Genomic DNA, 15,422 nt, shown 5'->3' with positions numbered 1-15,422 from the left:
ACTTACATGTCACTTTCGTTATTACGTAAGTAAACAGGCTAGTAACTAATTAAAGTAAAAAGATAATGGTGTTGATTAATAACGTACGAATAAATAAATAAATTAAGCAAGGGCTGTTCCTAACTTCTCTACTTTTGTAATTCCTAATAAGATTATTTTCATTACCATAGTCAATTCGTCTCACGGACCCTGATGAACTGGACATATGATGAGTCTGAAGAATTTATTAGAATAAACAATTGAAGAAGAAAATACCCCCCCCCCCCACACACACTAATACACATGTACGTACTTAATTCTACCTGTTAAACGTTATTTCTCTCCTCCACAGGACAGGCAATGCCTAGTGTGGAGGTCTGTCTTTTAGTTATTGTATTGTTTGATTCTAGCAATAAATATTTTCATTTTTTTCATTTTCATTTTCAATTAATCAAGTCTATTAAATGCGTTTCTTATAATAGTCTTAATGTTAAATTTTTATTGCACAAAGTACAGTTAACCTAAAATAAAACAAATAGCTACTAATTAAACAAATGATTACATAAGAGATGGTTTTTTCTCCATAAAAACCGTCCGAATTGTTAATTTTACAATTATGTCATAAGGTTCGTGAATTAAATTAAAACACAAATTAACACATTTCAAATTACATTTTTATTATTGTCTTACATAAAACCTATGTAATTATTAATTGTAAGATCTTAACTGTTACCGTAACACAAACAATGCAGACAGTAAACAAACATAACAATGAGGCACATGAACATCATTATATCACAGTAATGATATAAACATTAGATACTCGATAATGCCTCTTGATTCCGGAGTAGTAACTAGAACTACAAATATCAAGAACATGATATTTATGCTACTATGATATACTAGGCTATGATAAAGATATTAAAACAATTAACATAACCAATGACGATGAGATGAGAATACAAAATAATACAAACGTTGAACAAAATAAAACACATTTTGCTATGACAGATGTCCTTTAACAGATCTAGCTACCAGTTCTAACTGCTGTAGCTGCTCAAACAACACAGAAGGATACTAATCAATTCGGATACGTAATGACAGTAATGGCACGTTGTCTTAATAAGCCAGTTCGTCAAGAGACACCTGACACTTACAGAAACGAACGCATTAAACCAGATACGTTTAACTGCTGCTTGCAAATAGAGCGTGTCTCCATCCACAGCGAATTGTCTATATACCCTCATAACTTACGTGAAAGATACGTGGCCTGATTCAGTTTAGTTATTTTATTGATCTCTCTATGGCCAACTTTACGGTAGGTAGGTAGTTAGCATCCTGAAACACTTTGTTAAAAATAATTGTGTTATTATGCTCACTATTGTTCAAATAAATCCGATTAATCATCTTTTCAATAAATATGGAAACATGAAAATCAAGAAAATCTTTAAAATGTCAATGACAGAAAAAGTTTATGGATTTTACAATGTCGACGTCAGCGACCGTCTAACCGTAAGTCCAGCTGACGTCGAGCCGAAGTTGATAGATCCTCTCGAGTCTTTTCATGTAACCTTTAAGCAATTTTTGCAAGCCTAAGTAACAATTTATTTATATAGTACAGTCATAGAACAGCGACAATTGAAAACAAATCAAATTCAAATGGTTGCAAATCTAGACAGTTCTAGCAGTCCGCTACACGTGAGACAGCACAACAGACCCTGAGGCGGCGGAACCGACACCGAACCTTCGCCGTCTGTCATTAGCGGCGGGTGCGCAGGAAACGCCCCTGCAACTAAATAGTATAGGGCACGGATTCTCAATCGACGTCTGTAACTTTAAAGTAGCACACTTTGTCTAGAGCAAGTATACAGAGGCTCATCATTTCAAGCTCAGTACAATAAACTGTTTATCGAATTGAAGTAATGCAGTATTTGGAAATTCCACTCGAGGAGGGCATCATAACTAGATCGAAACGGGTAGTTTTTACCCATACGTGTAACCTACGTTAGCTAGCATTAATAAGGCCTAGATAGGCGTTGGTATAAATCAAGTGAAGTATGTCCGTAAGTAAGTAGGGACTTACTAATCTATTGAATTCTGTTGTAATCGCCAGAGAAAAGTAGGTAAGTCGAAACCCTGTGACTGTCTTTTGAAACGTGGCCCCCAAAACATGGAATCATTACATTTCAAGAACTTAGGTAAAAAGCTGCCATTATCCTTACCAAACTTATAGGAACAATTACAGAAAACAATTTTTTAGATTGTTGTATCCTCTAGAAATTGTTATAGAATCTAGAAAATTCCAGGAATTGAATCAAAAGAAGTCATTTCTCTCAGTTAATCTCTTTGAAGAAAAGCTAGTTAGAAAAGTAGTTGCATACTTAACAATATTCTAACTGGAAATCTTCATTGGCCCCAGTTGAACCTGCCACCAAAGTTGGGAACCAATTGGAGCCCTAACCAGTCCTGCCGGTGTCCGGCGCTTAGGGCTACATCACAGCTGTGATTCTAAAGGAAGTACAAATAATGTCACCTGGAAAAATATTTGTACTTAGTTACTTCTTACTAGAAAATAAAATAGGTACTTTCTTAATTTATTAATGATCACGAGAAATCATTATTGTTGGTTACTTATTGTGTGTGTCTTAAAGTTATGAGTAGGATGCTTTTCTATAGCCTAGCCACAGAAGAGCTTCAGTAGTGAGAACGAGAGATTAAAGACATTTTTTGATCAATTAAAGGATGTATTATCCAGATACCATTTTTATTACTGCCCCATTCTTTTATCCCACCAATTTTCTCGATTTCTGATTAATTTATACATTATTATTGATGTCCTAAGCTTCGAAATATCTTTACGACATGACACTGGAACAAAAGTGATTTCTAAATGATGTGGCCAAGCCGCAAAGGTAACCCTATAGGAAAATCTATGATACAATAACCGGTAATAGTTAGTCCGGTAACAAGCCATTATGTTTTAGTTTGATACCAGCAATCGGTGTAAACTGCCAGCACTTAGTTACCTTTTAGGCAATCACGTTTAGTCAAATCGCCAAGTGCGTTTGCTAAATTTCTTCCTAATGATTATGGCGTGAACAATAACGATGCCTTGTTTTTCCTATTTACCGAGGCGATAATGAACGTTTCGTCATGTAGGTCTAATGACATATTATCCCACCGGATTAGAACAAAAAGTGCTTCCTAATTGTTGTAACTCGGTTATATTGCAGTCGTTTTAAGTTTGACATAACTGTATGTATGCACACAGATTATCACATCATAAGTTATCGTGAACGATATAAAGTACGAGTAAGGTAGTTTATAGATTAGTTACGATACAAAACATTCTCTACAAATATACTATCAGGCAGAAAAGGTGCAGGTAAACTAAGTAGGTAATAGGGTATACAAATACAAATACAAATACAAATAATTTATTGAATTAAAACATACATTAACATTTACACTTGTATACCTTAACTAATACAGAAACAAAAAACAAACGGTGAACAAATAATAATAAGATAGTAATTATCTTCTAACTAATATATCTCTACGCTGCCATCTCCAAATATGGATTATCTCCACGCAAACGAACAAATAAGTTCGTCAGTGTCCAATTAATTATATTCGTATTTAAAAATTTGTGAAGCAATATTGCAATACTTACCAATTTCCCAGGATATTTTGTTTCTTTTCATTTAAGTTACATGTTAAGCCCATAAGTGAAAACATATCCACCGGTATGGTAGAGCTTTAGTTAGAACGCTATCAATGGCAAAACTAGAAGCAAAAGAATAGCAGCAGCGATTGCATTTCAAGTGAATATTCCTATGACGAGCGCTGTCATAGATTCAATCTGCGGAAGATCACGGGCTAATAGGTACGACTGACTGATGTGTCGATGAGGCTGCATTGAATGCCGGATAATGTAAATACGTCTTATGATTACGAGCCATTTATGAGGATTGATGTAGGTACCTTACAGAGAAAACATATAATTCCTGCTTATTTTTGTATGATACTTTTGTTATGTTACTTAGCATGTTATTATGTCGAGGCTTTAAAATAGGCTGCATTACACAATACCAGACTTTAGTAGGTACTTACAGCAAGAAAAGCTCATCATCATCAAGGCTACATTACACAGGCATTTATTACATTATAAGGATATGACTGAAAGCATTATAGCTCTACATGCATCGATATTTTATAACTTGGCATATTGGATTTGTAACTCAGTAGAGTTACAAATCCAATATGCCAAGTTATACAATAGTTAAACAATAGTGTGATACATAGTAATGTACCACACTATTGTTTAAAAATAACCTCATAATATCAGCTTTCCATCAGCAAAAGTAACAATAATTATTACAGTGTATTTCAATATCTGCGTACGCGCACGATAGGGCAAGCCGGCCCCGGGGCCTCGGGGCCCGGCTGCCGCGTCCCGCATGGGGCCCGCCCCGGACGCTGGAGATATAATTGATAAAGGACCGTACGTGTTTCCAATCTAAGATCTAGTGGTTCTCGTTTGTAGTTTGGATAAAGGAATCTCTTAGGAAGATTTAAGGGCAACCTTTCTTAGTAGGTAAACAATGAGTTTGATAGTCATACAAAGTAAAGCCATACACACAAGTTCACACAACTACGCGTAGTTTTCTGAATTCAGCTAGTTATAAAACAGCCTCAAATCAAACTTCTTTATTTGCATAATTCCAGGTACTAAAGTGGTCTTACATTATGTAGATTTGGTAGGTTTCACTGAAATTTACTCTAGCCTCTGTGGTCTAGCCGTAATACCATATTTCAGACCCTGAGATCGCCGTCTCTATCATAGAGCTTGTTCTAATTCTGCCTCCAGAACAATGTTGACAGCATTGTTGTGTATCGACAGAGAGGTAAGATAGCCAGTTCCTTGGTATTTGGAGAATCCAAGTGAAGCTTGCTTCCACTATCCGCCTGGTCATTAGTTTCCTCCAGGTGAGATGCATGCAACCCAAGAACTTTCCCGTTGTGGCTAAATAAAGCTAAACAAAAAAGAGATAACTTTCGGTACAAGTCCCAGTCATAGATTCGAATTAATTTATTGCAACTGATGCAGAGAAACCGTAGGCCTTATAAGTCGTTTAATTTCAAACGCCTATATTGTTATAATCGGGTGTAATAAACCCAACCTCACAACAATAACCACGCCATTCGAGGCGAATAAAGACATCGTTTATTGCTATAGCCTTATGGACAACACATTGCGGCTTTACTGCCTTTCGATTAAAAAGTCTATGATCAAATTAATGCTTTAACCTTTAACATCAACCAAACGGCTACGCCAAGAAATGCGACTCAAACGGTCTGACAATCTAAAATTCTAACACAATGCTTTTCTATTAAAGGAACTGTTTCCTAATTACCCACTAATTCTTTGCCCTCGCATTGTTTACGGCACAGGGCTACTTATTTACAGTTTTGCCCTCAAACTGTGAGTCTTACGCCACAAATCACCATTTCTATACGGAAAACGCAGTGCTCAAGCCAATGACATGCCGTAAAATTTAAATGAAACCTGTGTGGGCTTTGTCTTAAGTCAAAATATCCAAACACAATACTCCATTTCCCGAGTGATAAATATCAAAAATCTATGCAAACACGCTTCATGTCGTGTTTGGATAAAATGGACAGATCAATTGGTTACTAAATATTCACTCATTATGAGTGTGTGTGTTGCGTGTGTATTGAAAGCTATCAATCGTGCGGAGATATGACCAGCCATATTTCAAAGTTGCGCGAACGCTGTTAGACAGTATATTGTGATTTGATTGACTCTCAAGAGGCTGGGGGTCCGACCCACCACTGCGTGAGTTTGTCAGTGTCATTACACCGTAAGAGATTGTCACTTAAATAATATTTTAAACTGTTGGCTCGAGTGGTGTTTGAACTAACAGTTAGGCAAACAGCAGCCACCAAAAGATGTTGGGCGCGGAAACACGGGCATTACGAAAGGTAAACTTTCGACGCGTGCCTCCAAAGTCGTGCAGGATGACAAACATGTATCGAATATTGAAGCGTGGACTTAGAACAGAGGTGACAAACATTTTAATGTTGCTTTCAACTTTCTAAAGCGCCATTTCTACGAATTATTGGAACGAATTATTGACTGATTAAAAACAAACTAGGACTTAGGTACTAAGACTCTACGATAAATCTATTAAATGGTAGCTCATGTCCTCTATCTTGGTTTAATCTATCTATCTAATCTATTCTATTTCAAAATTCACGTAATTTTTTCAACGAATTATAGGTGTGAACACATAATGAAACAGACGGAGTGACTTTCTATTACTGATCAATTATCCTCTTAGATCTCAATTAAGGAATCAAACTTGCTTGTTCATGTCATCTAGCCAGATGTTCACTTTATTTTTCAAATTATTTTTCTAATAGTGTGAATAAAAAAATCCAATTAAACACACGATTGTGGGAAAAGGTTTGCAATCCCTTATACGTCAGATATATCCCTTTGTCTTTGCAGATAAGGTCCAAATTACAGCCTTTTCTGTTATCAGTTTTCTCCTAGGCTGTAATATCTTGGCTCCGTAGGAAATCATGTGAAATACTTAAGTGAAATCGAACATTGAACAATGCTTATGAATTTTTGCATCCAAGCGCGGGCTTTCACTGTTGTAATTTTTATCTTTTCACTTGCACCTACCTACACTCATTCAGTTGTCATACAAATGTTATTTTAATATCGCTTATTAGATAACAATTGAACTATTAGATGCGCATGCTTTTCCGATGAATTATCATGTGCCGTCGCGGCTGTATGTGGTTTTGTCTGAGAGCAATTTTAAAATTGAACTTTGAGGGAAACGTGTCTACTTACTGTGATAAGTGCAAAATATGTAAGTACCTTAGTATTTTACATTCTATTAGCTCGTATCTACACAGATTTATACGCAACAAGTTCCAGAAAAAGCTAACTACTGGTTTGCTTCGATAATTTCCTCCACACGCGTTTCTCATAACATAGGGCAGTAAGGAACCGCTATAAACTAATGAATTACTTAAATAAGACTTAATTAAGACTCTTCTGGTTTTAGTCTGAGAGCAATTTTAAAATTGAACTTTGAGAGAAAAGTGTTTACTTACTGTGATAGGTATGTGCAAAATATGTAAGTACCTAAGTATTTTTAATTCTATTAGCTCGTATCTACACAGATTTATGCAATAAGCATAAAGCAGCAAGGAACCGCTATAAACTAATGAATTACTTACTTAAATAAGAATTAAGTAAGACTATTCTGATTTATTGAATAATTTTGTAAGTAATAGCACTAATAGCTGCTCTCCCGTGGCTTATTCTAGTGTACAATGTTAGAAGTAAGCGCCATCTAGCGGTGTGCTTTTAAAATTGTCCTCCGTGCCCCTCTAGGTGTCACTGTGCTGACTTACCTCGCGCGAGCATTTGAATTTTTCGTCTTAATGACTTCGTGGATACATTTTCACATAATATGTACGGCTCTAGTCTCTACGTATCACTGCAACTGATAGGTAGTACTCGTTCGTAACTTATAACACGCTGTTGTTATAATTTTTGAAAGGGACCGCATTTAGATGCGGTCACCTAAAATTAAATACGACAATGCGAGGATCGTTTATTATGTTGATTAAGAATCTAAAATTATACTCTCATTGGGTCAACTGTATAAAGTAGTAAAGCTTAGGCTGGGTTGCACCATCTTACTTTAACTTTCAAACGTCAAAAATCTGTCAAACTCCATACAAAAACTTCGGTTATTTATTTATCTGTAATAGGTATCCTACAAACAGTTTAACAGTCTAGGCTTCATCGTAAAGAAATTATTGTCATAGTTAGTTACCTACAGTCAAAGTTAGGTGGTGCAACTCAGCCTGAATATTTTTAATGTGTATTGAGTATTATCACAGAATAATAATAAGTACTTCGTACAGAAGATTTTCTTCGCGAAGGTATTTAAAAAAATGTATGCTCAATGTCGTTAACAATATGGTGTAATTTAGCTTGTTTCAAGAGTCGAGCACCATTTTGTTGACAAACGTCAGTGATCGGTACTGCGCCGAAGACATAGGGCTGACTTCGGTAAAATGAAGTGTGACGTGAGGTGTCAAACTGCGAAAAATGGCGGAGGAAATACATGAATAAGCATGAATTATAATTTGTGTTTCTAATATTATTCAGGCAGTTAAAAAATACTGCACAGTATTAATTACACCACCGTTTTTACATATGGTTTATTGTCTTTACAATGCAAATGGGTGAAGAATACGTGCGTGCGTCAATACTCGCTCGTGATTGTCCTGTCGATTTGGTATCTCAGGAGGGGTAGTCGCGCGTGTTTTGTTTTCGATGCAAACTCGCGGAGATGAACAGGCCTGTGTGCCTACCATGAGTTTACGTTAGGTGTGCTCGCTAGCGACTGCGTAAAAAAATGACATTTAAATGTATGACATATTGTGCAGCGCCTCTAGCGGCTACTTTCAAGAAATAAAATCTTCATATAATTTTTTGACGTATTCGCTAGCGAGCTCACCTAACGTAAACTCATGGTAGGCACACTGGTATTATTTTATCTGTTTATCCCTTACGCCAGGGCGCATATTATCGCAGTATGATTCGGAGCGAAGTCTTTGCAAAATCACTGAAATATACTTGAATACTCGGCTCCACACATCGCGGTAGCGCGAATTTTCGGGTTATTGTGACGTATGTGGCCCAGGGGTTAAAAGTATTGATGTTTTGGCAGCTGTGGCGTTACACTCTCAAGTCACTTTGCCCTCGTGTCGATAGTAATATCGAAAATCGTTTCAAACATTTCGTGGATGATGAAAATTAGAATAAGTAAGGTACAAAAGCGGAATCTGTTTCAGTATTTACGAAATACCAACCTACTCCTACATAGAGTCTATAACACAATTGTTCATAGAAAGCGGATATTTAATTTATTTTTTCTTCACAAAATCAACGGTTTGGTTTTCATGATCATAATGACTATCCGACTTTTATTAAGCCATTAAGTTGTTGAACGTTGTGGATACAAATTTAACGATGACTGTAAATTGAAATCCAACTCCCATCTATAGGTAGGAATAATTTATTGCCAAACCGTAATATACTTACGAGTATTTATCTGGATTATTAGTGTACTTACAATCTCTAACGCATGTATGGTTGATTATTATCTGAGCTTATTTTTCTGGGGACCAAAATTGTCAGATTAAGATGGTATGTTATAAGCCTAGTTAAACGTTATACAGTGTCGTTTCGTTGTGTCTTTATAACTGCCTTAAAAACCTTTTAACCTGTAATAAGCTTTTCAGCGTGTCTTTATAACTGCCTTACTGCCGCGCCTTAGAATTAGATTTCAGAGCTTTCAGATTAACATTTTGCGTGTTATATGCGCTACAAAAGCACACTAGGAACTCTAGATAGCCTAGGATACCGAGCATTATGTTGTATAGAGGGATTACTAATGTTTGGCCAAAAAACGTTTCCCAAATTATCACATCGCAAACAACGTTTCGCAAATTTTCATTTGGCAAATTCTCATTTGGCAAAACAACTTATTGCAAACTTTTAATTCGCAAATGTCGTTTTCGGCATATTATTGTTTAGCAAATTATTGTTTGGCAAAGTATGTTTTGCCAAATGTTTCATTAGGCAAAAATATTTCACGATAAACTATTTACAAAACAATTTGATTGGTGCATAGAATGGAATACAAATTAGCTTGTGGTTATTATTTTGTTTAGTGGGTAGTTAATATATATTTTTTTCTAAATAAATTTTCATATTTCATTCTTTTTATCGAAATTTCCAAATGATTCATTAAAAATAGAGATGATTCTAGCGCTCGGCGGCCGCTGCCGCGGCACGCTTCGCTCGCCTTCGCGCATTAAGGGTCACTCTAACCTAACCTAACCTACTATTTTCTACAATACCTACTTTTTGCAACCATACTATTTTCTGCAATCTCTCTGTTTTACATAAAATTATTGTGAAAACCATGACCATGTGCCTTATGCTTTGATTTGTGGGTAACGGTGGGTACTCGTAAGTATGTGAAGTGTCAATTTGACCAAGCAAATTATTTGGGATATAATATTTGGCAAAATAAAACATTTGCTATATAAACATTTGCCAAGTAAAATTTGGCCAAATGTTAATTTGACCAAATGAATTAGTTGCGAAAAGTACAGTTGCTAAAAGTTTATTTGGGAAATGAAACTTTGGCGATAAGTTGTTTGCGAAGTGAAATTTGGCGAAAAGTAATTTGGCCAAACGGAAGGATACCTGTATAGAGGCATTTTACCGATTTTAAATTATTTGTTGAAAAAAGTTATAAGATCTTAGTTAGTACTGGTCCTAACTTGACAAACTCTATACCTTAGTCAAAATATGTGGCATGGTCGTTTCGCTATCGTCAACTTCGAGCGCCCCAGGGTGTCGCGGCGCACAGTTTGAGAAGCGCTAGACTAAACTAGTTTTAGGGTTCCGTAGCCAAATGGCTATATTGTTTTATATTATTGTAGTGTAATATGGGTGTAGTTACACATGAGACAACCTCACTTATGTTCTAGTCAAGTATTATCGAAAATCGGCAAATCACAGTCAGGATCGCTTTCGGTATTTACGACATAGAATACCTCCTACCTTGTGTAAATTATAGAGATTGTATGTGTAATTTTAGATTATGTTGAATATAACATTTACTACCGGAAATCTTAACATAGCTACGAGTAATAGGTAACAATAGTTCTTGGAATGCGGACATTATTTTGTTTTTTATTCACAAAACAATTTTGTTGTTAAATAATTCTTTTAATAACTATTTTGTTACTATGCCTTAACGTACTAATGAATACGTGCTTTATTCGTATGAACCTCATAGACAAAAATTAAACGATGACTGAATTATAAAATGCAACCATTTTATTTTTTATGTTTTGACGGGGATTGAGTTCTTCAGCGCTTATCGCAATTTTGGTCCATATGCAACCGACGCGCGTTTTATTATAATACTAATTCACTTTTACTGCAAAATTACATTACATTAGACTATAGTATTTTATTGCACAGTTAAGTATTGCTATTAAGTACCACTGAATTACACCTGTCTTTCCCGTAGACTCTATTATAAATAAAAATGTGCTGTTCTTTCACAGGTGTCGTCAGCAATGCGCGAGCCCGAGGCGAGCGGCGCAGGCGGCGCGGGCTAGCATGGCCGCCGCGCTGCTGCTGCTGTGGGTCACCGCCGCGGCGGGCGCGCGCCTCGGCGAGCTGGCGCGTCGCGATACCGGCGACGTGTTCACGATCACTGGTGAGCGAATGTTATTGTTTTAACGCAGTCATCTAACGCTGCGCTACTATAGTTGCGTGCGGGTGAAGTTAGTAGAATCGCTGCTGAAATGATATTATTTTCGTACTCTAACTCTTTGTAACAACGCTAGGTACTGTTGCTCTGTGTGAAACGTTTCTTCTCGTCACTGCTTTCCTCCTGCTAGGGGCGATATGGCGTTATGCAATCGCGTAAAACAAATTAAAACAACAATACATTAGCGTGCTCATCTCTTTTGCCACTGGCGCGCGTCATGTGCTTGAAGATTCTCGACTTCGATTTCTAGAATCCTAGAAATTAAGTAAGAATCACCTACCTTTAGTTTTTAGCATATTATTCTGAGCCTTCGTCTCTAACTCTTGGATTTCCACTACGTTCCTTCAACATCAACATTGTTTTCAGGCGAAGAGTGCAGCCCGGCGCAATGTGCAGAACACGGCGCCGGCATGGGCAGCGCCAGCGCGGGCGCGGGCGAGTGCGCGTGCGTCTGTCCGCAGCGCGCGCCGCTCTTCAGGGAGGACAGGGAGCTGTGCGTCGACGACCTGCCCGGTAATACTATTATTTATTAAGTCTTAATATTTTCGATGCCCACAACTCTCCATGTTTTTAGCCACACACCCCAAAAAAATAGGTAGGAATAAGCTTTTAATAATCATTTTTCTTCGGGGCCTCCTGTTTTACAAAAAAAAGGTCGAAACGAAGTTTTCGGAAACATACGTACCTACCTATAGGACTCAGCCGAATTCTGCATAGTCGTTTATACTTACTACGGCGATAGAAACAACCTTCTTCTACAATAGCGAACGTGAGGCGTCATGATGCATGCATCTTTTACATAAATCTCTGATAGAAATATTTTCTAGATCGTGTTAAAAAGTGAGAAAAATTGATCTTATTTATTGTCTACTAGACAATAATAACATGGAATGCGCTTTGCAGACTTGAAAGCACAAGCACAAGTAACAGTTACCAACAATTTTGCAACATCACTGCTAGATATCCATCACAACATTCGCCACTTGTGCTGCGATTTCCTTGTTCATACAAAACAAAGAAAGTACAAACGAACATTTCACACTTTTACTGTTTACGAAAAAGTTACAAGAAAGATAAAATTCGATGACTGCCCGGTGGTCCAGTGGCTGATGTATGGAATACAACGTAACTGGTTAGGTATTAGAGTCTCGTAGAGTCAAATGTTGCGTACTTGCGTATGTAGGTACAAGCATTTATACACTTCAATAAAATGACGTTTCTGTTAATGTAATTGTACTAAAGTACCTATTTATTATCGTTACACTACACATACTTTATTTCGTTAAAGATCTAAGTTATTGCGTTAGTTTGGGACTAGAAATCGGAGTGAAAGTTGGCACTATTTATTTATTTATTACATTATCAGCAGTTTTTGCTCGATCTTACAGGTTTAAGTAAATTAATATCAAGTTGTCATCACCTTTACACTAATCATCACACACACGCTATTCATCCTCCATCCATTAACACAAAAAATATCGCAAACTCATCATGCTTATTGAATGAACATTAACTCTATCATATATCACACTTGTATTCCATTCTATCGTTTTTCTTGCCGTTTTTACAATGCAATCACATTTTATTAGTCATTAAAAATAGTTAGATACTGCTGACTTAGCAAAACTAGTGAAAAAACTATTAGAGTAATGTACCTGCCATTCAGTCCCAAAACTGTTATAATAATTTATTAGCTTAATAGTATTTAAATCATAATAAATTAAACAAATCTGTCATGTCCCGCTGAATATTATGCTACCAAAGTGCTAAAATCCGCAAGTACTTTGATATCTATGAATGAATAATGATTGATTGATAGGTATTTAAGAGGTTTAACCACTGCATTATCTATACTAATATTATAAATGCGAAAGTAACTCTGTCTGTCTTGCTTTCACGCCTAAACCACTGAACCGATTTTGATGAAATTTGGCATAGAGATAGTTTGAGTTCACGGGAAAGGAAATAGGATAGTTTTTATCCCGGTTTTTGAAACAGGGACGCGCGCGATAATGTTTTTGCAGAAAGCTAGTAGTTAATATAAAACTCGCTAACATCTTTCGTAGTTCATTGTTTAAGTCCTTGCTTGTTCTAATATTGATGGTAACAAAACAAATAATTACATTCATACTTCCATTATGATAGGTTACAAAGTGGAGGGCAATGTAGGACCCCCTAGAGATCCTAAACTTAATGCCTTGTTGATTCAAATCCTTGCAAGCCCACCCACTCATTGATGTAAGCATTGTAAGCTTGTCCTTATAATGTAACCCAATATTAAATAACTCTAGGCTCTACAATCCTTTGTATGATCGTTTAAAGTTGATTGTAGGTATAACTAACACCTACTTACTTTTTGGCAAGAGTTTTGTTAAAAGTTTACCAAAACCTAGCATTCATCTATCTATATGATATCAAATCAAACTACTATTTATAAAAGTAAGGAGGTGAGTTAAAGCTCATGCACCTTTTAATAAATAACATTATACATAATTATTATCCTACATAATTTCTTTAAACTTGCAAAAATGACAATAATTTTGGACTGACCGCTAACTTAATCGTATTACTTACCTATATCAGCATTCGAAACGTTCGATATCACGCAAATAACATGGATTTACAAAATAAACTTACTTCACACGATAATTTTCAAGATCAGATGAGCACAAACGAGGTTTTAGTCTTAATTCCTATAAAAATGAGACGGTATCAAATTGGGATTTGGGTCGCGAAGATCCGATGAGCGATCGGGAGGTCGATTAAATATCGATTTGCGATTAATATTAATCTAAGATTAACAGCCATTGCTCTAGCCATCAAAATTATATTATCTACTAGCTTTCCGCCCGCGGCTTCGCCCGCATGGAGTTTTGTCTGTCACAAAAAAACTTTATTCGCGCGCGTCCCTGTTTCAAAAACCGGGATAAAAACTATCCTATGTCCTTTCCCAGGACCCAAACTATCTCTATGCCAATGTTTAGTGGTTTAGACGTGAAAGCAAGACAGACAGACAGACAGACAGAGTTACTTTCGCATTTATAATATTAAGTATAGATAGTATGGATGACTTAGGTAGGTATAAACTAAGTATTAATTAAGCACATCGCCAATGCATTGAATTTTAGTAATAAATTAGTTTATTTAAAGGTTAAAGATAAAATTAATTAAAATTATTATTTGAGAATCTGTACAAAGAGTGTAATTAACTGAACAACACGATACAATGCAGAAAATTGGACTTCAGAAATAATAACTTCTATTTTTAACACAATGTTGTTGTCTAGACTAGTTTTTGTGAGAACCAATTGATTAACATTCTACCTTTATTTATTAACATGGTAGATTTCTATAGGTCTAGTGCTGAAATAGTGCCTGCCTATGGGAGCGGTATGGGAGGGTGTTTTTGTAACGTCAAACGTCAGCGAGACGTCAGATCATATGCATGCTCTGTCACGTCACAAATTTCGATGGCACCTCTCCAGTGCCGCTATCATATCTGAGGCACTGGTTCTGTTATGCTCTACTAGACCAATAGTAAAGCAACAACATATCGAGCTAAGGCTCATAATTATAACTCGCCTCGGTAAATGAAGCGATTCTATTGGTTCTTTACAAACACATCCACTACGCTTCCTCGAGGAAACGCAAGCTTATTCCACTATTCCCCATTGACAATCCCCGTCAACGGGGATGCCTAATGCCACGCTAATGCCGTCGCATCTTATACGGTAGTGATAAATGCAATTTCGTAACTAAAAAATATTGGCTAATAAGTAAGCATTACTTGTCGAAGGTTGCCCAGAGTCAGGAGCCTTATAAAGTCCCAGAAGGACTTACGGCCGCATCGAATTTGACAAATATTTGTATTAAGCCTTTTGGAAATCCCGCCACGACATGTTTACGTTTATTGAAATCGCTTGTTTACAATCGCGTGCCGTCACATGGTATTACTGTAAAATTATAATGCATGTGGAGGCAGCGCTACATGGTAAATGAGAGAGACCGACCGGGGTATTTAAAGAC

At 36.5% G+C, this 15,422-nt stretch overlaps 1 protein-coding gene across 1 annotated transcript in view; it reads left to right on the top strand.

The window, feature by feature from the left end:
• The window catches only part of LOC114359639 (uncharacterized), a 103,253-nt gene that overhangs the window by 76,911 nt on the left and 10,920 nt on the right, over window positions 1–15,422 (top strand). The window contains exons 3-4 of the mRNA XM_028314108.1: window positions 11,188–11,342; window positions 11,763–11,909. Coding sequence (XP_028169909.1) covers window positions 11,243–11,342; window positions 11,763–11,909 — 247 coding nt within the window. The 5' untranslated portion in view covers window positions 11,188–11,242. The remainder of the gene's footprint in view (window positions 1–11,187; window positions 11,343–11,762; window positions 11,910–15,422) is intronic.

The sequence above is a fragment of the Ostrinia furnacalis genome, unplaced genomic scaffold, assembly GCF_004193835.3.
Source record: "Ostrinia furnacalis isolate ACB-3 unplaced genomic scaffold, ASM419383v2 OfSCF4536, whole genome shotgun sequence".
NCBI classification, from domain to species: Eukaryota; Metazoa; Arthropoda; class Insecta; order Lepidoptera; family Crambidae; genus Ostrinia; species Ostrinia furnacalis.
The sequence above is the reverse complement of the archived record's forward strand: the minus strand, read 5'-3'. Positions and strand labels throughout refer to the sequence as shown.